We start from the raw sequence: 27,164 nt of genomic DNA, 5'->3' as shown, positions 1-27,164 counted from the left end.
GGAGCAAGGAGGATTCAGAGAGAAACGTGCTCCTGCTTGAGGCTCTGAGCATGCTGAGAGAAGCAGCACAGAGAAAAACAGATGTGCAAGAACCATTGATTATTTCCTTGGCAAAGAGCAAAGTTTTCTATTACAGGAAAATGGCACATGGGAGGTTTTTGTGCTCCAAAAGATGAATACTCTTCTAGTAGGCATACCTCTCAGCAAACACAAGGCCAGGTGAACTAGCAAAAGGTTTTATAGGCAATATGTCATTTACTCCACTTAAAAATCACATCACTATGCTGGAACTTCAGATTATGTTTAGGGAGAAAAAAAACAACAACCAACAAACAAATAACGAATAACTTGAGGAACAACCAGAAACTAACTCATATAGCATATCTCCACACCCCTTCTATGTACAAATGGCACTATATGGGCACAAAAAAGGATAGAAAACTTTAATGCAAGCAGTTAGGCTTCATTTTCCACAAGTCACTTCTCAGGCCAGCAGTTCATTCAAATTGCCTGGGTCTCCCCATCGGCAAAGCAGAGGTGAGAATCACCAGGACAGCGATGTTCTTGTCACTTCCGTATCATACACGTCCCCCACACCAGGAGCACAGGGAGGAACAGCATCAAGGTGAAAGAGTGTGGAAGGGGCCAGGTGTCAAGGCAAGCACCGGTCCCACGGGAAGGGGCAGAAACAACGTGGAACAATTTACGTAAGCAATGCAGCTCCCAGGAGAGGGCAGCAGCAGTAGCACAGAGCAGGACGTGCTAAATACAGATTGTAGCAGGTGGTCCAAGAACTGGCTGTGATTTCAGCAACCAGTTTCTCCAAACCGGATGGAACTGCCTACTGCACAGCCCTGCAGCAGCAAAAAGCAAGCTAAAAAACACAAAAGCAGAACAGGCGACCGAGAAGATTCAGCAATCACAGATTGCCAGGAGATGAGTTTCATGCTGAAAACACACCCACAGATGTCAAGAGTGTGACAATTTAACGTATGAACAATGCAGAAGCAAACCCAGGCTTCTTGCAACAGAATCACAGAATCTTAATTTTACCTGGAACCTACTTCCAGAGGTCATTTAGTGCAACCCCTGCTCAAAGCAGGTCTATAGAGATTCTGATTGGCCAGGCTGTGTCCAGTCAAGTCAAATACCTTCAAGGATGGAGGTTTCACAACCTCTCTGGGCAGCACGTTCCACTATTTAACTACCCTCATAGAAAAAAAAAAATAAAATCCTGATACCTAATAGAAATTTCTCATGTTCTAACTTGGGTTTGTTGTCTCTCATCTCATCATTACACACAACCACAAAGAATCTGGCTACATCATCTCCATATCCTCTGATTAGGTAGTTGCAGACAACAAAAATATCCCCCCTCTGCCTCCTCTTTTCAAAGCTCAATAGGCCCAGCCTTCAGACTCCGCTCACATGCCACATTGTCCACTCCCCTGACAATCTTAGTGGTGCCCCCCGGGGGCCTGCTCCAGTGTTTCACTTGGATGAAGTGTACTTCTTGTACTGGGGAGCCCACACTCCACACAGTATTACAGATGCAGTCCAACAGCTGTTGAAGACAGGGAAAGGATCACTTCCCTGAGCCTGCTGGCTACCCACTCACACAGACCAGCGTGCAGTTGGTTGCCTTTGCTGCGAGGGCACACTGCTGCTTGTGTTCAATTTGTTGTCCATCAGGACCCCCAGATTTTTTACTGCAGAGCATCTTCCTAGACAACTGGCCCCCAGCCTGTAATGCTTCAGGGGTTATTCCCTCCCACATGGAAGGCTTGAAACTTACTCTTTTTGAGTACTTTAAGATTCCTATCTGCCCATTTGCAGCCCTGCCTTTCTGCATTTTGGCCACTGCTCTCCATTTGGTCTCAGCCACAAAATAGCTTCTTATGGACAGAAAAAGCTTCATGAACAAGGAGCAAAAATCTCTCACAATATATAGCAACTGGGACTCTTGTTGAAGACCATCACTGAAATTTTTATCATTCCTGCACATTTTGCTCACTTTATACTGTCCAAGCTATGAACAGGTAAGCCAAATTCTTCTCTCATTTATAGCAGCCTAAGATTGAAGTCCATGAATTTGACACATTTAAAATACTGTAACACTACTCTATACATGAGAGTGTGTATATGCATGCATACACACTGACACAGATGGCAGTTCGGACCAAGGTATACACTCAAAGCCTAAGATGGCAAAAGGAACTTTAGCTGCGGTCTCTCCTGACTTGAGTCCGCTGCACTGCATCTTAAACAGGCAGCAACTGTTAACTTCATAAGTAGTAAGAAATACTACCATATGATTATATCAACAAGTGAAATATTCCTGATGATGATGACATATAGATAACTTCACCTGAAGGTAAGGTCGCGAAGCATCTAGCTCATTTATCTGTGTTCACATGGAATGAGTCACCTATACTCAAGTGAACAAACTCTTCCTCAAAGACCTTATAAAGCGAATGATGAACAGCGTACAAAGATTAGCTAAGACAAACTATTTGGTCAAAAGAAACAGAATGTGTATCATACACAATGTAAAATACCATCTGACTTGCACTAGCTTTTCCACGTGCAATTGCTAGTTGGCCAATTCCTTGCAGCAATTTTTCATCACCAAAGTGGATCATGAGGAAAGACATAAATATTTCAACAAGTTTCTAAGCAACTGAAAAACAGTGCTTTGCAAGGGATATATTAAATCAATGTTTAAATCTAGTCTCTACTGGGAAATAATGTGAAGTTTCATTTTGGGTTTTTTTTTTCCAAATCAATTGTTAGGTTACACTGAACATCTTGATATGAACAGTTACAGTTTTCATGTGTATTTACCAGCCGAGGTAAACGCTACCAATTGTCTTAAGTCCTGCAAATATTTTACAGCATGCTGACTAAATTGAGGGGGAAGGGCTTTTTGTTCACATGAATATACCAGCACCACATGTCCCACCTGTGGGGAGGGAGAATCTGCCATGCCTTAAAAGGCACTGATAACTTACCCCAAACATCTGCCGAAGGTCAGGATCTCGAAAGCGGAAGGGAATGTTAGACACATGAAGTCGTTTTGGAGTGGATTTGCTCTCAGTATTCTCACTGCTCTGTGTCTGTGATTGCTGTCCATCTGTCTGTGCCCCTCCTTCTGTCTGCTGAAATCAGAAAAACAAAAGTGTGTGCACGGATACCACACAAATTCCTTTCACATGCTTTGTGCATCCCTTTTTAGGTATTAGTACTACACCTGCAATCTAGCACTTGACAATTATTTTGATAAAGCTAGTAATGCTTAATAATTGATCTGTTGTTCTTCCCCTCCTTTTCCATGAGTAAACAGTAATGAGATCTCAGCCTCCCTCCCCTCATATCAGCTTTTTAGCTTAGTAGATTTGCCTTTGGTTTTCTTAAATTGCTTCTCTCTCTTCACCTGTTCTTCCTCACTTCAGCTGCCACCATATGAAAGCTCTAATGAAGAGGCGGATCTTTCATATCCTGAAGCCAGGAGGTTGTACCACCACTCCAATCTCATGTGGCAGGATGTTCATGAAATCATCAAAATCCCACAGCTGAAGTGGCAGCTCTTCACTGGGCCAATACCAGAAATGCATCCCCAGGCAAAACGGCATCTGCTCTGTCAAGCTCCTTTCAGACAAACATTACCCCAAAAGAAGTTCTATAATTAAATGGTAAAATCCATATACGAACAGCTTATGGATGTCTTTAATTAGCCTTTCTCCTACATTGAAAGGTCAGACCAGGGACAGGAAACAGTCATTACCACCACAGGACTTATAAAAACTCCAGGTGTTACTTTCTGCTACCAATTCTGCAGCTAAAACGAGGGTATTTGTTCCATCGTTTCCAAGCACTGACTGGTACAGCAAAGCCAGATAAAGGGGTGGGCCAGGGGTGCTTGTGCACAGAAAAAGTACAGCAAGAAGGCAGAGGAATAATGGAGACCAGTGTGCCAGAGGAGAGGCCTAACATCCCCGTGGAGATGATGGGCAGAAAAGAAAGGAACAGAACCTCAGCCACTTGTGTTTGGCTTATGCTAAGAACTGGTGAAATCTGAGCACAGCATCAAATATAAAGGCAAGACCCCTGTGCAAAATGGCTTCATGAGAAAGTGGTATTTTTCATACTTTACTCAGAAATATGACCTCAAAACCACAGAACTACAGAACAAAGTAGACTATAATTTGGTTGAGTGTATTGCTCTGTCCCTTTCCAAGAGCAAACACTGACAGGCTGAGGTATTCAAAGAGCACCCACCCACCCAGTCTCTTGCTGCTTACCTCAGCCTCCTAGGAATCACGCTTTGACCACCTGTGTGACGCACTTTGAAGTGTCACTTCATTTCTTTAGATACCAACCTGACTACTTCTTTAACCCATCAAGTGAAAAGAAGTTCTACGAGAAAGCACGGACCCCGTAATCGTCAGGGCCAGCCTTTAGGCACCTTTAAGAATACATGCAGGCCTTAAAAATAAAGGTTTAAGAGTAAAATTGGTTGGTTTTATTCTGCTTTGGGGTTTGTTGTTGGTTGCTTTGGGGTTTTTTTAATCCCTCCCTGTTTTTTCATACACAGTTTATGTACCAAAGAAAAAAAAAAAAAACCTCAGGGGAGCTGCCCACACTGATGCCCCAGCCACTGATTGGACTTGCTAGACTGCTCTGCATCTCATTCAATACACAACAGTTCACAAATATTTGGAAAGCAGCACCTCTTCACAGATAATGTTGCCAGTTTAGTCTTAAGAGAGCTTTTGGCCAGAAATGTCTCTTACGGACATGACCTTGAACTTGCACATTGCTTGCTCTTGTCTCAGTGCTTTAGAACCAAACAGTTAGTACTGGGATCTTGTCACGCTGAGTGAAGCGGTGGCAGCTTTCAATTTTATTTTAGTAGGGCTGCACCAGCAGCACAAAATATGTTTGATCTGGTCAATATAAATTAAGCTGTGGTAGTAAGAATGAAGATTCTTCCTTCATAGAGATACTGCCCTGCAAGTACCTCTACTTTCCAGAGCTGTGCAAGTCTCAGGAGAAGCCTAGCAGGAATAAACATTTTTATTTGGCTAAAACTCATCCATCCCTCAAACATCAAATTTTCATGAACCACCTCAGAAACCTCCATTTTATCGTATCTAAAAAGCTGCCTCCTCCTCTCCAAGCTCCCTTCTTCTCCTACCCTCACCCCTATGACAAAATGCATCTCCAAATGTACAGAGAGTGCACCCTAGGGGAAGAATCAATGCAGCTGGCTTGTGATTAAATCACACCATGCTATCTGGTAGTTTATTTTTATGACTCCATCAAAGTCCTTTGCTCCTCAGGGCAAATCTGTCCAAGAAGGACAAGACATAGGAGTAGCCTATCCATCACCACTGTACACAACACCTGTGAGTGCTGCAAAATAACTCCCTAAAATCATCAACACTTCTGCTAAAAGGGATCTCTACAATCCATTTCGGAGCCCTGCTAGTGCAATTTGTCACATACAATGTTTTCTATGGCTATGCATGGAATTGGCAAGCGAGCAAACACCCACGCACACAGGTGCAACCTCAAACATATACACTAGTGCATCTTCTGCAGTGTGAATGAGGAAAGGCACAGACTCTGAACAGTGATGACAAAAATGTTTTAGTCTTTAAATTCAAATATAGGTTGCACAGGACTGGATCTGCAGCTTCCACAGGGGCGGAAGCCAGGGAGGTCGTTTGCACTCCTCTCCCATCCATTCATTTGCAGGCAGAGGGCGGAACTCCTTTCTTACCAAGGGTGTGATGCATCATGTACAGTGGCCTGCTCAAAAACACTCACAGCTGTTTCTGCATATGGCAGACTGCTGCTGCCACACAGGAGTCATTTTGTAACACGTGAGATGTGTACAGTAAGACAAATGCTTCAAAGATGAGAAATAATAGAAGGAACACGGGATCTCAGTCCACTCTCACCCTTTTGACTACATAAGAGTCCCCAAATGCTTTTCAGGCTTTCACATACCCTTATTTTTCAGCAGTAGTTTAACATTAAATACCTTTTTTCTCTGGATACTGTAGCTCCCTCATTTCTATTGTCCATGGCCCTAAGGTAAGATTTGAACTTTCAGCTACTATAACATTAGCTCAATACATCTGTCTACTGCCACACATTCAGCTACAACGTAAATGAAAGAAATAGTCTCCTCAGATCTTGCTTGCTTTTTTTTTTTTTTCCTTTCCCCTGTTATAGTTATTCCTTGCCTTAATTCATTAGGAAAGAGATGAAAGGAAGGGCCTGGAGCCTGTTCTCAGGCAGCACATAATGGAGACTGGCAACAGTGCTACCCTGACCAAGCCAGATGATAAAAGCCTGCATTTCACCGAGTGCCCACTCTCCACCCTCAGTCCTTCCCCACACCAAGTTTCAGCTCCTTCCCTCTGGCCTCATGTCAACACTTCACAGCAAAAAGCCAGCCCTCTCCCTTTGCTACAGGCGGCAATTCAGCTCAGAAGGGAGCTAATACATGTTCCCTAGGACTTAATACTTGTCATCAGGCAACACAGAGACATGCTGCGGCAAAGATACCACGTTTAGAAGCAGTATTGGATCCACCTCACCTCCTCAGCATAGTCTGCATAGCATATACTTATGCAGGAGATAATGTCATTCGTGCCTGCACATGCAAGCTTTGAGCTCTGTTCAAGGTCACTGAGAAATGCATCAGAGCTCAGGACACGTGCACTATGTGATTCACTTTTAACTATTTGCTGCCTGTGCCCCCATGCCGGGTCCTCCCTTACACCCACCAGCAGCAAGGAAACCCTAAGCAAGAAGTCAACTGCAAAGAGAAGCATGGATGTATACATGTGCATGTATGCATGTAAAAGGGGAGAAGGACAGCTGGTAACACAAGGGTGTTCTGAAGGGTCTGGGGACAGCTCTACAATCATCTTCCCACCTCCAGACTAGCCTCCTGTCCTAAAGCAGCTGGTGAACAAGTAAAGCTAAGGATTTCTCCTTGGAGGGAGGGAGACAGGGGCTCCAGTGCCACCTGAGCTCTAAGCAGGTCTCCATCTGTATGGCCAGACAGGATGGCCAGGCAGAGGGCTACCTTCCTGACGAGCCAAACACTAATGTGACAGGTCACCACAGAGACTATTAATACCCAGCACATTCTGTTTCCATCTCCCACTTGCTTCTAGAACTGGAACTGCTTCAGGTCCAAGTTATAGAAAAGCAAAAAACATCCCCCCATGTCCTCTCCTCCAGGAAGCAGTCAGTCCAGAATGTTGTGAATCATAATGAGGAGGTTAAGAGTCATAAATCATTGCAAACAAAATATTTACAAAATACAAACTGTAACCAATAACTATATTTAACAGGAGACTTGGGTGGCTTACAAAATGTGGGAGACAGACCACGCTCGCTCCACTGCTTCTAGACCAGTCTTGGTTTGGAGAAAAAAAAAAAAAAAAAAAAGGGGAAAGAAAAAGACCTTGTTTGTTGTCAATCAAGAGCTCGAGGAACTGTGTAGAGGCAAGGACTGAAAGCTATGACTGGCAGAAGGCAATCTTCCCACCACAAAGGAGAGTGCAGATGTGGGAAGATCTCTGCAACTTCTAGCGAAGAACCCAAGTCAAAACAGCCTGCCAACCACCAATGAACAGATATCCACTAAGCAGGTTCCATGGAAAAATGAATGAAGAGTTAGGCACTAGACACAAACCCCCTCTCCTGCCCCACCAGAGTCTACCAGAGTAGGACTAAGATCCTACACATCCAAGAGTAAAGAGCACAGGAACCTCTGCTGCTTAACCAACATTTGTTTAGTAGACAGAAGACCACAGGGCTAATAATCACTTTTCAACAGTAGTAAATATAGTTTCAGAGCTCTATCCATACACTTATTTTTCAGAGATACCAGCAGTGTTATAGCAAAAAAAAAAAAAAAAAAACCCCACAAAACCAAAAACACAACCTGGGCTATACTACAGGCACAATTCACAATGTGTCCAAGCCCTTCATATGCCAAAAACCAGACAAAAAAAACCTGCTAAGGAGGTACCAAATAACTTCTACTAGGGCTTTTAACTATTTTCAATATAGTCAGATTAATCTAGTGCGTATTTTTTCTGATTGCTGGTTACCAGTTTTCAGACATACTGAAGCTTAAGTCATTTTGTTCACTTTCCTCACTAAATGAGGATAGAACCACCTGAAGTCAGAACACAAACCAAACATATGAAAGCACATAGGAAGCTTTGCTACCTACCCTGCACAGCAAAGACATCTCTGATGTGTCAGGTAACGTTCTGCATGTAGCGATATTTATGATTGTTTTCCTGAGCAGTATTTTTTCACAGGATCCTTTGGTGGGTTTTTTACTTTTTTTCTTCCCCCTTTTTTTCTTTCAATAAAGTGGTGAAATGAAGCCCCCTGAAGGGCCTGCTCTTCTGGGCAAAACGTCAAACCCTTTGTGAGCAGTTCCAGCTCATTCCTCCAAATACAGGGATGCCCTGACATGGTGAAGGAGGCAGCAAGACTTCCCAATCTAGTGGTCACCCCTGGACTGCTCCATTGACAGTGGCAGAACAACAGCCACACAGTGACAAACAAATCCATCCAATACACTATCTTCTTTCTGACAGCAGCCAAATCTGTGGCATCTGTGGAAGAACATATGAACAGGGCAAATGTTCCATGATATTTCTCTAGCACAGCCTCCAGCAAACTTAGCCAGTTGATGTCTTGACTTCCACAGCATCCTGTGGACAAGAGTTCCAATGCTAAATTCCTCATTTTGTGGAAAAAAAACAAGAAACAAAAACTTTTTTTCCCCATACATGGCACCCAATTATTTCCCCGAGTGCATTCTAGTAAATGAAAATGGGAAAGTTCCCTATTTTATTTCCCATACCATTCAATATTCTATGTACTCATCATATGCCTTCATTCCTGTCAGGTCTTTTCTTAAGTGAAGATTTCATTTCTTCTCATAAAGAACCTGCTACATCCCTTTCATCACCACTATTAGCCTTCCCTGTGCTACTTCTGCGTATGTCTCAAAGGTTACAGCAGATCTAGAAGTACCACAGCTGTATACTCTAACATAATGACATTTGTTGATTTATTTCCTATTTCTCTTTCAAAATCATTTTTAAATCTGCCTCACTAGACAAGTCTGCAAGTGCTGACAATAATCTGCCTCATACTCAAAATCATAAAATAATCTGTTTCATACTCAAAGCAAATTCCTGATGTTAAATGTCAGTTTGCTACCTCAAGACAGCAATTTCCAGGCTGAGGTGGCCAATCAGCGCTAGCTACTTACTTGAAACTAGCTCTTCCTTGTGTTTACCTGCTCAGCAGTATCAAAAGATAAGTGAGGATATTCATTAAACATGTTCCTCACCTGAAATACTTCACACGAACAATTGCTTTAATTACTGAAGTGATGAAAAATAATTACAGAGAAAAATTCTGCAATCTCAGACTATGCAAAAAATATCTAAGGGGAAGTCATCATTATAACGTCACCCATGTGTTACAAAAGTCAGTTGAGGAACCCTTGGTGCTGTTGGCTCCCTTCTTTCCAAACCCTCGCTGGATGTGTGGGGCACAGCCAGATTATCGAGCAGCTTCCCTACTCACTTCTGAACACAACACATAAGGGTTCCCCACCACAGAAGCATCTTCTTTAAGAAATCAGAAAGGCAATATCCCTTTGTGATATAGCAGATCAGCTGAATATGTTTCAGTACAGCTCATCCAGAGGCCAAGATACATGATGCTCTGTAATTAAATAATGCTTTATATTGGTTCATTGACAACATAACACCAAGGCGACAGCACCTGCCATTTTCACACAAAGTAATTTACATAAACTTATTCCTCTACTTCCATACCTCCAGCTGCATTCCATAATTTATACAGACACACAAATTCTTCCCTCTGACATTAACAAGAGAAACGAGTTGAATAATCAGCTCAGAGTATTAAGTTCATTGCATTTACTATCAAGCAAGCTTTTTTAGTTCAGCGGATGATTAATCTTCCCTCTGCAGGTAGAGTACCAGGAGATGCAGAGAACTGACAGTTGCTCTCTGCTTCTGGCCATGCACTCCATACGCTTACCTTGCAACAACAGCATTTGCTGGATCCTTCCAAGAGCTGCTCTAATTCATTAACCCAGCAAAAGAACTGGACAGCCTTCTGCCAGGTCAGTGAATTAAAGTAGCTCATGTTAAGGAATGCCAGAGCCAGTAAACAGGAGCGGGAGTTAGTGCTTGGAGCCAGAGCTCTCCTTTCTGACAGCAGTGAAATCTTCAGATCAGATCAGCTGCCAGAGGTATTGCAGCCTAATTAGCATCTCCACTTGCAGCTATCTGTGCTGGGTGTCTCCATTAGGGATAAGAGCACTAATGTAAACCAAGAAGGGGGAAGGGGAAAGAAACCAGGCGACCCAGCACCATAAAAAGTGAAATGCAGAGCGTCAACAGTTTAAGAGACAGGCTACAACAGGCAGACCAAGTAGGCCAAATATGGTCTGGTACCTCAGCCTATTTTTAATCCAGGTCTTTCAGCTGTGCTTTGGGACAGTATCAAAGAGAAAGGACAGATGCTTGGAGATGAAGGCTGGGAGACCCACATGCCAGGCAAGAAACAAAGCCCCGCAGATGAGACTTGATCCGAAAATAAAAAAAGATTCCAAAATATTAAGCTCTTTGTATTACACCACCTATTGTGCCAATTTCTTTTCCATGCCCTTGCTTTGAGAGCTTTGAATGCTTTCCACTACACTCAGACTTCTAGAACCAAGCTCATCCTTAGCTGATGACACCAACTAGTCATTCCCCTTTGCTCAGGGCTTTTAGACTGCATAGGAAGGCATGGACTTTGACTTCAGGTTTTGGGGTTTTTTTTGTTTTGTTTTGGTTGTTTGTTTTTTTTTTACTTAAGTTCACTGCTGATGTTTGACCTCAGGCTTCCAGACCAATGTCTACAAACACAGACACCACCATTAATCCCAAATCATTCAATCTGACTTGTCTACCACAATCTGCCAAGTTTTTATGAAAAGATGCTCCCACTCAATGTGTTAGGGACCCTGTATTAGACCCCATTACATTGCTGCATAACATCTTTCTTACCAACCAGATAACCAGATTCTCTGTTACTTCTGCAGTTATCCTAAAGGCTACCAGCCTAAGCACACCTTTCATACCTCTCTCTATCCTCCCAACTGGACCAAGAACAGGCCTTGTTCTTAAAAGCAAGGAGAGACCTTATCCGTCTGACTGAAGGAATTCCTGAACCATCCCACAGGAGCACAGGCTTCGAGTCAGCAGCTAAAAAATCCACCGGCTGTTCGGTCTGGAGTATCACCTTCACACACGTGATGGCAGCTGCACTTGTCAGTCACATAATGGGAGGGAAGGATCATACATCACCTGCGACAACTTTTTGCTCTATTAAAGTTGTTTGAGCAAGACAACAAAACAGTGAAAGGAAAAGATGGATTAAAGCGTAGCAGTCTAGTCCACATGGACTGAACATGTGTATCAAACAAGCAACACCAGCGTGTGATGGACAAGATGCTTGACATTTCACCTTGAACAACTACAGCTAATAACAGACCCATTCTGCTGTATTTTAATAGCATGCTTGAGCCCGAGTAACTACTGAGTCTTCTTCCTTCCCCTAGTTCCTACACCATTAATCAGTACACTGAGAAGAAAAAAAAGTTACAAGCAATTACATCCCAAGGCAGCCCACAGAATCAAAATAACTTCATACAGAAGAAGTCCTAGACAGAAAGACAAAGGGAGTCAGAAAATCCAAGACCTGCGCCTGTGAAAGTCTGGCATGTGAAAGGCCCTTGGCCGAGGTGCCTTCCCCCTCCCCCTGGATTTCTTCATGTGCCACCATCTGGATGCTCTGGGTTTGATCATCCCAACCATAGCAGCAGCAGCAACTTGCTCATCTGCGCCCTTACCCTCTCCCAGCAAGCTGCGGTCTGCAAAGCCTGACTCTGCATGCTCAGCTCGCACATCTTTAACCATGTCAAATGGTCAGGCCAGACATGCCCACCTGTTCCCAACAGCCAGTACAAGCCTTAGGTGTTATCCAGCCTGTTTCTCAGATAACCCCTGCCAGTCAGGCTCCCTCTGCAGCTTCCTGGCAACACTGCTGCCTCCCAGCAGTCTCCCAGCAACGCTCCCTCCAGCACAGATGGGCTCCCAGTCCCTCCCCACAAGCTAGCCAGCCTCCTCGCAAGCTGTGGGCTCCAAGGAGCCGGCATTAGTTGACAAAACACAGAGCCTGGCCCTGCAGCACCACAGGGATGGCTCCTAATATGGAAGAAGAGCAGGAGGGCTGGCAAAAGTTTACATCCAAGGTCAAGGCTTACATCGGTTCCATTAAAAAGGAACACTCTTAAGCTCTGGGCAAGGATGGAAACAGCTAAAATACACGGGGAAAATCACTGCCCTGTTTTATTTCCCATTTCCAGCTTTCCCAACAAACCAACAGTTCTCAAGATAGCTGTTTGCTGGAGATGGGCAACCCAGATCTTATGGGTTGGAACGACACTGGACGATCTTGCACTAAAATGACAACTTGCATTTCTGCACACCGCACCAGCTGTAGGTTTTATTCCCAGCCTGATCTCCTCATCTACATTTGTGTTTGCCAAGTAAGGCACCTGAAGTTCCTTTTACAGACTTATTAATGTACTTTACAGGATCTGTAGTCTTTTTCTTCTTCAAGATGCTGAAGTTGTGGTGCTCCCAACATGAACTCAAAGATATCTTACAAAAGTCATAACCGGTGGTTGTCAACCATGCAGCCACTGCCCACTGCAGAAAAAGCAGAGGCACACACTGGGAACCATACACACTCAAGCTGGCACTATCAGTTCTTCCAATCGTTGGCAGTGAATTCAGTCAGTACTTAGAGGGGGGGAAAAATAATCTCTATGAGCCAAACGCCCAACTACAAGTAAAACTGAAAGCATTAACAGATTAAATCCGCCCCTGAGCAACGAAGGCTCTCACCATAAGGCTCTTTATTAGGAAGTTAAGTCTTAACAAGTGGCTTAAGGGGTGGATAAAGCTTTTCCTGGGATAATCTGCCAGCATGTTGCCCAGTGCCAATCCCAGGCCATAAGAAGAAGAAAGTAAAAAAATATAAGAAGGTAAAAATCTTTGTTTGGCAAATGGATGTCCAGTAGTTGACAGGTCCTCTCCTATCTTTGCCCCACGATGCTCCCTACCATATTTAGAAAGTCAAAGAAAAGTATTTTTCTACTCTGCTAGCTTCCTGAAAACAAAACCACATTGAGATTACACCTACAATGCATGCACTCACCTTAATCCTTTGCACTGTCAACCTTCTAGAATTTGTCTCCATCACATTCATTTGAACTGTCCACCAATTAACACAAAGTAATTAACACTTTTGTAAAGAACTGCCCTGGGACAATGCCACCACGATCCCAAGTGCTACTGCTCTTTGCAGACACCAATACATGAGGGGAACAAGCACAAGGGGAAAGACAGGAACCTAGTAACAGAAGGTCAAAAGCTACTATTTGCTTATAATTCTTTCCTTTTCAAGTCCACTGCAGATTTGCTGCATACTTAAGAAACAGACAGCAATCTAATCGATGGCTGCTTTTCCCCAAAGCACTTTGCTGCTCTTCTGGCTCTGCACCCTTTTGCACTTACTGCAAGAGATCCGTTCTGCGTGCTGGCCGTGTTCGTGCTCTGCTCTCCATGCGGTTGCGTGCTTCCGTAGAGCGTCAGATTGTGCTCGCTGGTCTGGCCTGCATAGTCCTGAGTGTGTGGCACCCCATACTCTGTGGGAATCCCGTTCTGTGGGGGTGGCGGAAATGGGATTGTGGTGAATGGCTGCACCATTGCATCAGGAGTTGCTGCTGGCTCCTGGTTACCCTAAAGAAAACAAAAAGGAGAAGACAGCTTTATACTACAGAAGACAGATCAAAACATCGGCCTGAGAAATGATATACAAGCACACACGTGTTCATGTGAAAATCCCACCCACCACCACCGTAATACTGCACAGTCTTTATTCTCTTTGCTATCAAGAGGAGCATGCCTCACTCCTCTGAGCCATGACACTGTTTTCTTCATCTTTTTTGGGCAACATTCTGACTACCAGATGGTATACAGAGAACGAATTATGAGGCTTGCAAACTGCATACCCCTGTAATTGCACACAAGGCTTTACGCACAGTAAGGCATTATTTTAGAAGGCAGAAGAGGCACTGAAACATTAGAACGGAGAAGGAACCAAAGGTAGAAGAGCAGGGTTCTTTAATATCCCTTAAAGTATCATATCTGGGTCTACCTCTTCCAGCCTGACCCTCACGGCTCTGCACGCAAGCACACACGTTGTTGGTTCAGAGCGCACTTCTCTGCTGTGTTAGAAGTAACAGAAAAGAAGTACGCTTTTTAAAACCCACCTGTGCAGCAGCCCCCTCCCGTGCTCTGGCAGCACTGTGTACAGAGCATGGGTGCAGGCATCAGTTGCTGGAATATCCCAATTGCTTCTTTCTAGCTGTACAGAAGGCACCGAGGAGCTGTGAGGAACCGAGCTGAGACCACAAGCCTGGAGCACACTCACTCTCTCCCAGTCTTGAGCATCACTACCATCACACAAGGCATTAATTACCCACTCCCCCCCTAAGCTTAGGGCATCCCACAGGACCTCAGTGCTAGGACAGTGGACATTTTAGCAGTTTTTAGCACTGCCTTAGATGTAGTTGACACCAACCAGATGACTCAGAAACAGGCAGCTGGCTAGGCAAAAGATATCCCCAAAAGATAATAAAAATGCTACCCCACCATGTCTGAAAACCACCAGAAGCAAACACAAAAGGATGCAGACCTGCCTGGATCTCACCAAGGGGGAAGCAGGGAGCTGCATTCAGCCACCTGGGGCAAAGGAGAACAGCCTTGACATTGAAGCCCAACCCTGGGAAGACCAGGCTGCTGCACTGCTCCTACTGCTTCCACCACCGCAGCAGAAAAAAAAAAATCCACAGAAAAGATTTATGATAGGAGGGCTGTTTGATTTATGTGTGTGTCAACAGACTAATCCTGATTTTAAATTTTGGCTGCTGTTCCAGCCCTGGGTCCTCCCCCACAAAGCCTGGGGGTGCTTGAGCCTGTTCTGACACCAGCATGCTTAAATCAATGGAGTCAAAGTGAAGCAGACCTTATCCCGCGGATAGGAAAGGCACAGTGGGAATTATCAAGTAGCCTTTCAGCAGAGAGTGTGCAGGGGCTGACGGACCTCCAGTGAAGCTGGACAAACCTTTCAGTCCCTTTATCAGCCTACCTGCAGCGTTCCCTTCTGGGCGAAGGAAACAATGATAAATGCAGTGCACCTCCAGCCAGCACCAGGTCATTCAGACACTGGCTGAATCCCAAATCTGCTCTGACATTGGGTCTAGCTGGTCTGCCTCCCCTGGGGCCACGTGGCCACATGCTCCCGCAGCTGGGGAGAAGGAGAGGGAAGGGCATTCAATACCACTTAGCGGAGCTGAACTGCAGCCTTGGCCCGTGCTGAACGATGGACAGTTTCATTAACTAAAATCCAGCCACTGCAAAGCCTTGCTGCCTGCAGAAACACAAAACTCCGCGCCTTTATCTGAGAAAGAAAACCAGGCAAGCATGCCAGCCACAGCCAGTGCTCGGTTCCTCGCTCGCACTCCCCCAAGCAGCTGCAGCCCCGCATCGCATGCCAGCAAGCTCTGCGGAGGTTTCTCACACACAGCACATTTTCTGAAATCTGGGGGGTGGGGGGTGGGGTCGAGTCCCCCCAAAAAGGAGGGAAGCTCCAGCAGTCTTCCATTTCTGCTCACTCATTGCCATTCTCAGCTTCAAAGCAAGGAGCTTCTGACTCAACCTAAGCCATCATCAAGATCTGCAGGGTGATTTTCACAAATGGGAGGGAGGAGAGGCTGAATGATGGCTATCCCACCGCAAACCAGGTATCAGCAGCCCCGTTGCTCACGTACTGTGATTATTTATCCTGTCACAACAGCTCCACTCTGTCCACTTACTGCCTCCTTTTCAAGCTCTTTTGCTTACAATATTTCAATATATCCAATTGTCTATGTGTTTCCATACAGGCCACATTGTCTGCCCCTTCCTTCTGTTTAAAATAGGAGCTAAAATGAAACTTACTTATTTTTAAGTTTCAAAAATTGGTAGGGTAATGCCAAGAAAGATACAGTAGCAGAAACTATTTCCAGTTTTCTCAGAACAAGCTAGATTTATAAGCTGGTAGTACCCAGGATAGGAGGAAGAGAATGCTAATTAGCTACAAACAAAACCTATTCTGCCATCCTCTCAACAGAGCAGGGCTGCTCCCCAAAGGACACACTCCAGTATTTTGTTTAATCTCTCTTAGACTACTTAAAATGCTAGCCCACAAACCTTATATAATGTTATTTCCAATATTTTCACCCCTCAGTTAATACTGTTCCTTCCAGTTTAAATGCATTTCAACCTTTTAAATATTTTCTCTCCCTTCTTCAATTATCTACAAATGTTTGAAAGATGAAAAATGTTCTCTCTTCTGTTGCTTGTGGCATTTTGATAATACATACTTATTTTGAGCTTAATCACACCTTGCAAGCCAAAATAACCCGGTAACTTTATTACTTCTGGGATTTCTCGGGCAGAATGAAATGCTGTTAATAGCACTGTCATACACACACATCCCCCAATCACACTAACAGGCAAAACCCGTATCTTTTGTTACAAATGTATCCTTACTTTAATGCCTCAGGTTATCTGTAGATCTATCACCATTATGCTTGTCCAGGTTTCATCATCTCATGGATTATCTATATCAAATTATTTTTCTCTTGATATCATTATGTACAAGTTTCCCATTTGACTTTTTTTTTGTAATTTTAATTTCCTTTGATGCTTTAGAATTACTTTTTTTCCTGTTTCCACTAGTGTCTACAGAAAAGGACTCCCGATGAGATCTCTGCAGGTTTCACGACTTATTGATAGCCTCCAAACCCAGAGGAGATTCTACTACTTCTGTTATTCTACCAAATTTCAACATTTACACAACACTTCATATTTGCAAGAACTAACAGAGCAAAAAAACCCCAAAATCCATTTATCTTCAAACATTGAACCTGAACTCCTTTCCCTACTTCTAACCCACCAGGGAAAATCCTGCAGAGGCACTGCTTCTCCCACTTCTCAGGAAGGTACAAAAAGCATGGAGAAACTCCCAAACTTCCTGGTGAAGGTACATACGTAGGAAGAAAGACTCAGCTGAAAGTATTTGCTACCCAATCTTGACAACATACCTCACAGCACTGCTAGTCCTGTCTGTTTTAGCTCAATAAGTTACCTTAAACATTTACTCAAATGCAACAACAGAGATGGGTATGTCCAAGAGTGGTCACCATCCCCAAACACACACAAGGAAACCATAACAGGACCAGGAAAGCCCAGCTGCAGCTCCCCACAAAAACTACTGCTGTCTTTGACTTGTGTGATGGCATGAAATAAATCTTCAGCGTCTGTCTGCTCCTGAACATTGGTTATCTCAGCCACAATGCATCGTAGCTGGCCGTCTCCAGGAGAGGAGCTTGAGGGACATTTGGCTGCAGGAATAATTTCAGTAGTTCAAGGTTAGCCAGTTCCCTCTGTGAATTTGTGCTGCCATGCATCAACCGCACTAGCTGCCATCCCATGCTCACCAAACTGGGAAAGATTCATCAGCACCCAAGCCCTCAGGGCACAACAGGGATGCTGGATACTGTCTGGGCACCCCTTTCAGCCCCCTATTCTCAGCCCTACAAGGGTCCAGTCATGTCCTTGCAGGTGCCAACTTTCTTAAGTCAGGGTTCTGCCTACACAGCTCAGTTCCAACACATCCCACATTTTGTTTAAAAAACAAAGTAGCTAAACCAGTGAAAAATCCCTAATGGGGGCACATTTCTAAGAGTTTACGCAGCTGTAACTTAATTAACAAACTTCATAGCTCCAAGCTAAGCGAAGCAACAGTAAGTAACTGCATGTAGCAGTACCTTGTAGAAGGGTGGGAGCTGGGGACAGTGTCCCAGTGAGGGGGCAACGTGGTCCAGCAAATGCAACACAGGATGAATTCTTTCAGCAGACAGCAGGTGGTGATCCAAGATCACAGCGCTGGAGCACCAAGAGTGAACACCAGAAATGCGCATAAAAGCCTCCTACTTCCAAAGATCAGTCTATTTTGTGAAGGGCTGGTTTTGTTTTGCTCATTAAAAGCAATGGATATAATTATAGTGATATGAAAGGAGCCTTACAGCAGTGCAGCTCCTGTATTGGTATGCCATAATATGCACAGATATTGAAGCATAACCAACCAAATAAAAATTATAATCCTAGTAAAGCTAAACTGGTACGACTTCTGTATAGACATTTCCATGCAAACTGCCACGAGGGAAACTGTCTGTGCTGTCCATAACTCTACGGCAAATCATAAGCATGAGAGAAAAGCGCAGAGAAACGCTACAGCATGTAAATATCAAATAATCTCTTAAATATACCTTTTCAACTCTGGTAACCCCTGTATCAGTGGGACAGAGGTAAGTACATGACTATTAGTGGAATGGGGTTTCTAATAGATATGTCTTCACTGGGCTGATTTTATGAAACCTTGAAGCAACTGACTTGCAGCTAACAGAGGCAATTAACTTGTGAAGACCAGTGTGTTCCAGGCTATAACTGTTTGCTCTCTGCACTAACCTAATCCCTTTTGTAAACAGCAAAAATGTTTGTAGCTCAGATCTGAAGAGCCTGGTGTGACCATTCGACCATTCAACCTAGAGCCACTGCCTGCCCTCAGCTCTTCACATGAAAGGAATCCTTGTGAGTGAGGGGGATGTGGGGACCACGCCATCCCTCCTCCGATCCAGGTCACAGCCTCCTGTAAGGGAGGGCAAGGTGACACGCAGCTCTAGCAGAAGAGGCCAAACACCGCTCCCCCGACTGTACACAGACAAGAGAGAAAGGACCTACCATACAACTCTGCTGCCCAGGAGCAAGAGTAAGGAACAGGGGCTGGGTTGGGATTTTTTCCTCCCTTCTCACAGCTGAACAATAAGGGTGGTGTAGCAGGCTCCCCTTCCCAGCCCCTGTCACACAGGCTCCCCTCCCAGGGCTCCTCCAGCAGAGCCCCGGTGGGACCTGCGCTCTTGGCTGCAGCTCCAGCGGGGCTCTGGCCAGAGCTGCCACCATCACACCTCCAGCTACGCACTCCTGCCCTCTCTCCCCTGCCAGCCATGATGCTCCATCTGCCTCCCACTGAGCCCTTTCAGCACATATCCTGGGCAGGAGTGGGGGGAAAAGACTCACTTTTTATTGTCAGGTTAGTTTTGCTCTCGGTTAAGAGTGCTGAAACGACTTGGCAAGGAGTTGGAGGAGAACCACAGCCAGAAAGGAGACAGGGTGGAGAAGCTGGGAAGGGAAGGGCCATGGGCACCAGCACTTGGATAGGCTCAGGCTGCCGGGGAGCCACAGCCTCTGACATGCATTAACCCTCCCTGCAGGGAATCCCACAATTTGCCCACTGATAACAAACATATCGGGAAGCAGTTTCTTCACAAAAGGGGGTGGATACAAAGCAACACAAGGGATGCTCCAAGACCCACTAGGAACTTGAGCATTATCCCTTTCAGAAAGTGACAGGCCCTGGGACATTAGACCAGACATAAACCCCAACCTACACTGGTAGGTCTTACAGCATGTGGAACCTAAGCCTTGATTTTAAAAATTGTGCTTCTGATCTTTAGGGTCATGAAGATACACAAACACAAGGCAAACTGACATATGGAATGATGAAGTGATGGCTTCCAACCCCCCAGTCATTCCAAAACAGTGACTTGGCCATACAAACGCTCCAAGTGCCTGTGAACATTGTATAAACTCTTCGTCCCAAAATGCACTAACAAGACACTCTTAGTCATGACCATTTCATTACAGATTAGTTTCCAAATGGGAAGAGTGGGTGAAATGCCTAGGGAAAGGAAACTTGGAGGTGAAAAGGATACATATAAAGGACATAACTGTCTCATATTCTTCATCTTTGTACAAACCTGTTCCTGGATTCAGAACAGTATATGACCCTAACCTGACACCCACAGTCCACACTACAAAGGCATTTCTGTTACTCCAGAGAGCAAGACTGGCATGTCTGTCTGGTGACACAGACTACTAAAATCAACACACTTTTTCTTGATGTGGGTTGATCATAAAAGCACCTTGAAGAGGATCACTGTAATAAGAGGGTTTGTATTTCATCTGCACATCTGGAGCCTGACCTTCATTTGCTCTATGACATACTGGGTTAACAGAAAAGGATGCTGGATTTTGACTCTACTACCATGGGTACAAAAGCAATTCCTCCCGAATCCTCCCAAAAGCGGTGCTCTTACTTATAGATGGCTCTGCAAAAGTTTGGCAGAGTGAGTTCTATGCTAGTTTTGTTAAAACAGAGGAAAGTTTATATCTATGCATTCTTTTTTTGAATTTAGATGTAATCATTTTAGGAAATGCTTTTTGCACTGGGCTAACATAAGCCTAAATAAGCTAATCTTCCACCAGGAAAAAAAAAAACCCACCCAATGCCTGCACTCAAGTTTGCACCTAGCTAACCATTTAAAGGCATGTTTTCTTCAACTTCCTGGTGCAAGTTTGCACTAGATTATCTAATCTTGCCCTTCCTTCTCCTAGATATGTAAAGCAAGGGAAGAACAAGTTATCTTCCAATATACACTCTATCATTCCAGGCCACCAAAAACTGTTCTGTAAAATGAAACAGCTGCCCCCTTTTTTTAAAAAAAATATGCATTTAAGAACTTCATGAAGAAGTTCAAGCCCCTCTTTTATAGGAAAGGATGAAAAAAATTATAGTCTTATCTTACCCTTATACACAGGAAGCACTCACTCATCTCCATGCTCTTTTTCTCCAGTAATGGTCAACTTTTGCTCTACCCCAATGCACAAACACAGGCTCTTGGTGCTAAATACGTACATGCTTAATTAACAACCCCCTGGGCAACCTGCGAAGAGGCTTCCTATAACCAAAGCATTCAAGAGTTACGCAACACTAATAAGGCCCAGAGCCACATCTACTTACCAGCCTGAAACATACCTTTCAGATTTAAAAACCACCACTGATTTTCTGCTCCTGAAATCTACATTATTCCCCGTTCAAAAAAAAAAAAAAATAAAATAGTTAAACGTTACTGGCATGAAGGTGTCTCAACAAACGCTTTCAATCAATTCACGCTCTCTGGGGTTGATTAGAAAGAGAGAATTGTGCTTCAAGACACGACATTGAGATCTCAACATCTGTTTCCATTCCATATTAGGAATGAAACTACCTCCAAGAATTATTGGGGAGAAGGGGGGTGGGGCGGGGGTATGGAACAAAGGAAAAAGTCACCACGATGGATACATCCTCAGCAGCAAAGCCAGCAAGTAAAAGAAAGGCTCAGATTCAATTTTTTGTTCCAGATCAGTCCTTTAGCATCTACCCTGTGTTCTTCCCACCTCTGCAATATTCCAAGTACTTTCCATTTCACATTCATAGTCAAACATTCTTGGGAAAAAAGATTTCCATAAGGTGACTAGCTTTCAACAAATCAGTATGAAAATAAAGTCTCAAAATACTATGAAATCTAGTCATACGTTAATCCAGCAGGCACCCGGAGCGGCAGAAGCATCTCCCACACCAGTGAGATTACTGCCAGGCAATAAGGGTTAAGTTCCTTTTGGACCTGAATTCAAATGAATCATAGCTAAGAAACAGTGTGCTGCAGATGTGTCACATATGTTTAATCTAAGCTAACTGCAATTAGCTTTTCAGATTAGCAAACCAATCACACAGTTGCGCGACTGCAGATCCTCACATGGGGAGGCAGCAGGAACCAGAGGCAGATGGTGGGGAAGGAGTGTAGTTAACTGCTCTTTCAGGGGTTGCATCAGGCACATCAGGGTGCTCACAGACTAAAGTGGCACAGAGGACCTGCCTGTGTTGGTTTTCTGCCTTACTCCTGACCAGGAACCAGCGGTTCCTGGTGGTGCTCAGTAAAAGGAGGGCTACGGAACATGGAAATATAACAGGGAAGAAAATCCTACCTGGTCCCATGGTAACTCCTGATCAGGCTTGTCAGGGTAGTGTCATAGCTACTGTCACCTCAGCTAATCCTGCAATCAGATTGCTCACTCCAGACAGCTTTGTTTCAAGAAAGACAGGAGCTCTCCACTAACAAGTATTCTAAAAGCACGTATCTCCTTCTCCAACCCCAGTCAGGTACCTGAGCTGGACTGATAAGCAATTCTTCTTCCCATGTCCCTGCTCTGCAAATGGACTACCACCCTGTATCTCCAAGTACATCACCAAATCTCAGTGAAGTGTCAAGAGTTACTCCTGCAGCCTCAAGAATTCGAACTGCCTTCCTGAATGTTTAAATCCACATGAAGCTCATTCAGCCCCTTAGGAAGATTTGTATCTACTTTAGTCACAGGAATTTTTCAAAGCCCTTAACTATGTGATGCAGCTATCTGTAATAGACTCTTCCAGATCTCTCAATATATCCAGTGCTCTTCTAGGAAGGAATCTGAAGATCACTTTTGGCATCAGGCTTCCCTGTCCCCTTCTCCCCTGCTGTGAGGGCAATGAGCTGAAGGCACTATGAAGCTGTGCAGAGGGGCTGCTCTGAGCTGACTTGGCTCCTGGAGGATGGACAAAGCTCAAAGCCCTGCCAGGCAGCTTTGCTCATACAGCACTTACAGGCCCCTTCAATTCCTTTTGCAGTGGCCAGCAGGCAAGTCCTGTCGCCTGCCTGCACTAATTCCAGCACCTCACCAGGAAAAAGCAGCAGCCCTGCCAACGCAGGAGGAGGAGGAAGGGAGAAAGTGCCGGGAAGGGGAGAGCACATCTGGAATCAATTGGAGCGCGCTGAATGCCTCGGAAATAACTGCAGAGCTGGCAGAAAACATAGCAAGGAGCTGTGCATTCAGACGTGACTATGGAGCAAAGGTAGGGGATAAGACACATACAGCACACTTAAACACAAAACCAGAGCTCCTCTTGGGACTTTTTTTTTTCTTTTTAATGCAAGCAGCTAAATGTCTCAACCCATCACATTTTCACTAGCACTGGCCTATCATAGGTACAGTCAGAATGCAGTAAGAAGATAGGGGATGAGATGCACGCAGCCCCAGCCGAGGCAAACAGAACTCATCTGTGACTTGAGCACCAGGACTCAGTAACACAGCAGCAATATTATATCAAGCTGCTCTCAGGGTACGGGGCGGAGGAAATCTGTGACTGACTTGGCACACACTTGAGAACAGAAATTTGACGGTTTAAAAACACAGATTTCTTCCCACAGTTACTTTCCATTCCAGCAATGCATTTTCCATTCTCCTATCTCCTGCTACTCATCTGTTCCAAGAGGAGTTTTCCATTTGCAAGGAAGCCTCCACTATGTGTCCTGGAAAGCAGAGGTTCTGGAAAGGAGCAGAGGGGTCATGGAGAAGCAACTCACCAGTGCAGCGGCCCGGTACAAAAAAAGAGAGTGACCTACCACTGTTTGGATATATATTATCAACAAGTAGAATGTGGGAAGCATTGCTATTTTGGTACACGTCCTCAACCAGATGAAAAACAAGACACATGCTTCCACATACAAATTTTAAAAAGGGAATTAAACTCAAAAGGGACCACAAAAGAACCACAAAAATGACCACATGACTGGAAAAAGCCATAGAGCTGTACACTGAAAGACCCAACCCATTTTGCTTATAATTTAAAAAAAAAAAATTAAGTTTGTGAAAGTGTATTTGGGGGGGGGGGGGGGGGGGAGGGGGAAAGTAGGCACTAATAATATTTAATGTAATGAAAAAAAGCAAGCATCAAGAAAACCAGTCTGTTAAATTCAGCTCTGGTAAAAGACACCATTTTATTTTGTTTACTGATTTCTAAATGACAGTCATTAAGTCAGCTGGTGAGGAGGACTCAATCCTTTCCATCTCTTCATGCCTTTGTGCAGCAAACATTATGTCATCCAAAACAGAGGTACCTGAGTGAGACATAATGGCCTACAACACACATATGGCCAAAGAGACAATCTAATGCCAGATCTATAGGACAATATTCTGAAAAGCTAGGAAGAGCTGGTGAAAGTTGATGCATATAAATTAAAGCAGATTAAACTAAGCAGCAGACACATTTATAAGAAAAGTGACTTCACCTTATGGAAAGGTACAAGCTACTGAAAAGCATAGGTGCAGTTTCGTGTACGACCTAATATGATAAACTACCAGCTGGCCTCAGAAGCAGTGGCTCTGCTTCCCTCCCCGGCTGTTGTGAGATCTAGTCATGCCACGGCCATAGCCAGAAAATTAATTGAAACAATAGTCGTCTGTTTGGTCATAAACTGAACTGTCTCGGTTTATATCTGCCTAAGCACGATGCCCAAAGCGGTGAGGAGGCTGAACGTATGGCCGGGGCAGAGAGATGAGGGGGACTATTCTTCTCACAGCAGCCCATAGTTACGCTACATTAAGCGCAACTTGAAAAGGCACCTGAAAGCCACTTCATCCCAGAACAAGAGGCTACATGGACATTTAGCATATGTTATTGCCACTACCTACTTTGCTTACACCTAACTTTTACAGTGTCCCCATGTAAGCCAGCATAAAGCTGGTTTATACAAAATGAATTTGTCAGGTCTCTCAGGAAAGATTTCCCCTTTGTTGCAAAATCCTTTCAAAGCCACTTTCCCCCAAGCCTTCTGGCTAACCTAGGTTTACCAAATTCCTGCTGTAACCATGAACCAGCAGAGACTTCTCCCCTACACAAGCCACCTACATGGCTAAGAGGTGAAGCTCATGGTCAGCAGCACATCTGACCGCCTTTCAAATGGTTCCTGCAGCCCCTGTGCTCAGCAGCATTTCTGGAAGCATGCTGTTCTCCCTTGTCACCACTGCATCAACACCTTGGTCACATAAACCATGTGTGGGTTTAACAGCAGTGATATAGCAAATATTCACATTAAATTACTGCATATTACTGGTAGTCCCACTTTAAACTGCTCTCTTTTACTGAGGCTAAATTGATAAACCTTAAAAGCATCTCATTTTGGTGGCATGTCTGTCAGCACCTGCAGCTCCATTAATATGTTACTGCATGAGCTCCTGTGAAATTTACCCCTCCATAATTCCCAGCAGATCTCCACCTTCCACAGACAAGTGCATTAAAGGTCTCCCCCACCAGCCTCGCTGTTGTCTGCTCACACCTACAAGAGAACAGGCTATGCAAAACTTAAAACCCTTTCAGCCAGTCGGTCTCCCCTTCTGTACATCCCCTTTCACGCAAACAGTGTCAGGCTAAACAAAGCCACTTGCTCCAGGATACAGGCCTAGGAAAAAAGCTTTAGCATCTGGCAACGAAGAGCAGCACCGCAGTGTACGAGCCTGAGAGCAAACACAAGTCTCTGGCACTAAGAGGAAACACCAAGACATACGCCTGACTGCTCCTGTCAATCTTGCAGTGGGGGAATGCCCGATTGTTTGGTTTGTGGGTGGTGGGTTTTTGTAATATATTTTTATCATATTACTGAAAGGAAATGCCAGGGACTGCTGCAGCCCCTGTCCCTCGAGGCTCTGCTGCTGCCATCAGGCTGTGCTGCTTTTGCAGTGATGAATATTTAAACAGGGCAATAAATATTTCAGAGCACATTCATCCCGATGAGAAGTCTGCTAGCACCAGAGACAAGACAACCACGCAGGGCCGTGGCCGCTCCCTCTTCTGCCCCTCCAGGTCCTGCACCATCTGCCCTCCCTCAGCCCTCCTTTCCTCCAGCCCACAACAGGCACCTGAGAGCCTCAAATATTCATGAGCACAGCTCCAGTTACTTTCCAAGCAAGCAAAAACACTGTGAAAAAGCAGAGTGCTCTGCTTTCCAGAGAAGTGCAGAACACAGCTACTGTATGCTTTGCTTTCACCTCTTCTGAGGCCTCTGGCTTTTAGATGTGCTGCTCACACTTTGGGACAAAATAATTTAAGACCCCACAAGGTTCTAAATCTTCTAATACTGCACCCCAGAGAAGCAAAAAACCAAAACCACCAAACCCAAAAGCTCAACCAGCACCTGGTTGAGCAAGCAAGCGTGAATGCCTGTCTCTTCCCCCAACAACTCCCTCCCTCAATTTCAGCAGTGCATTTACTTGGGCATTTCTTGGTTGCTACCAGCTCTGCTGGGCTCTCCGTGGGATGCTAACAGATGTACACAACTTGGCCATCACTGGCACAAATAAAATCAGCTAGATAATAGGTTTAGGACGTAACAGAAAATGCATTCGTCAACTTTCATCATACTAAAAGCTTGGGCTTTTTAACTAGGCCCTTCACTACACTCACCTAAAAAGAAACTTTTTTTTTCCCTTAAAAAGACAATTTCAGGGGTAACAAAATTTTTGCAATAAATTTTGAAGGAAATCAGAATCACATAACACACTTGTTCAGGATCACATTTATAAGGCCACAAAACCCATGGCCGTGCCCAAAAATGGACTTTCATACCAACTTCCACCATGAATGTCACTAGAGCCAAAAGCCTTAAGATATTTGCTGGTCACACAATATATGGAGAAATCTTCAGAAAAAAGTTAAACCTACTCTGAGTGAAGGGAAGCCAAGAAGACACCCTCACGAAGAGCAGCCAGCAGCCAAAAGGTTATACTAAGTGACAGGCACAAGCTAGCCCACCCTGGCTAACTGAGCTGAACCAGTACATCTCCTTTCCAGTGAACACTGTAATAGTATATAAAGAGAAGCATCTCTGCCTTTCCTGGTGCCCACATTTTAAAAGACGATGGTAACTAAACCGCAATCTCAATGTGTCACATGCTCTCAAAGATGCCTCTCAGACTGCGCAATGATAAGACACTCCTTGTACCTGGACCCTGGCCCAGTTTAGGGTACAAGCTGGGCACCAAATGGTGAGGCCCTGTCACAGCTTGGGCACAGCAGGGTGCATGCAAGGGCATGTGACAACTCAGTAAGGTCTGCAGATGCACAATCTTGGATGAAACTGCTAAATTCCCCTGCAGTCC

The 27,164-nt window shown here is 44.5% G+C and overlaps 1 protein-coding gene across 11 annotated transcripts in view; it reads right to left on the bottom strand.

The window, feature by feature from the left end:
- RBFOX2 (RNA binding fox-1 homolog 2) overlaps positions 1 to 27,164 on the bottom strand; it is a 174,311-nt gene that overhangs the window by 47,996 nt on the left and 99,151 nt on the right. For all 11 annotated transcript variants that reach the window (XM_055807842.1, XM_055807845.1, XM_055807838.1 and 8 more), the window contains 2 exons: positions 13,722 to 13,946; positions 3,012 to 3,158 (listed from right to left, as the gene is read on the bottom strand). In XM_055807842.1, coding sequence (XP_055663817.1) covers positions 3,012 to 3,158; positions 13,722 to 13,946 — 372 coding nt within the window. The remainder of the gene's footprint in view (positions 1 to 3,011; positions 3,159 to 13,721; positions 13,947 to 27,164) is intronic.

Source organism: Falco peregrinus, chromosome 6 (assembly GCF_023634155.1).
Source record: "Falco peregrinus isolate bFalPer1 chromosome 6, bFalPer1.pri, whole genome shotgun sequence".
Classification (NCBI taxonomy): domain Eukaryota; kingdom Metazoa; phylum Chordata; class Aves; order Falconiformes; family Falconidae; genus Falco; species Falco peregrinus.
The sequence above is the reverse complement of the archived record's forward strand: the minus strand, read 5'-3'. Positions and strand labels throughout refer to the sequence as shown.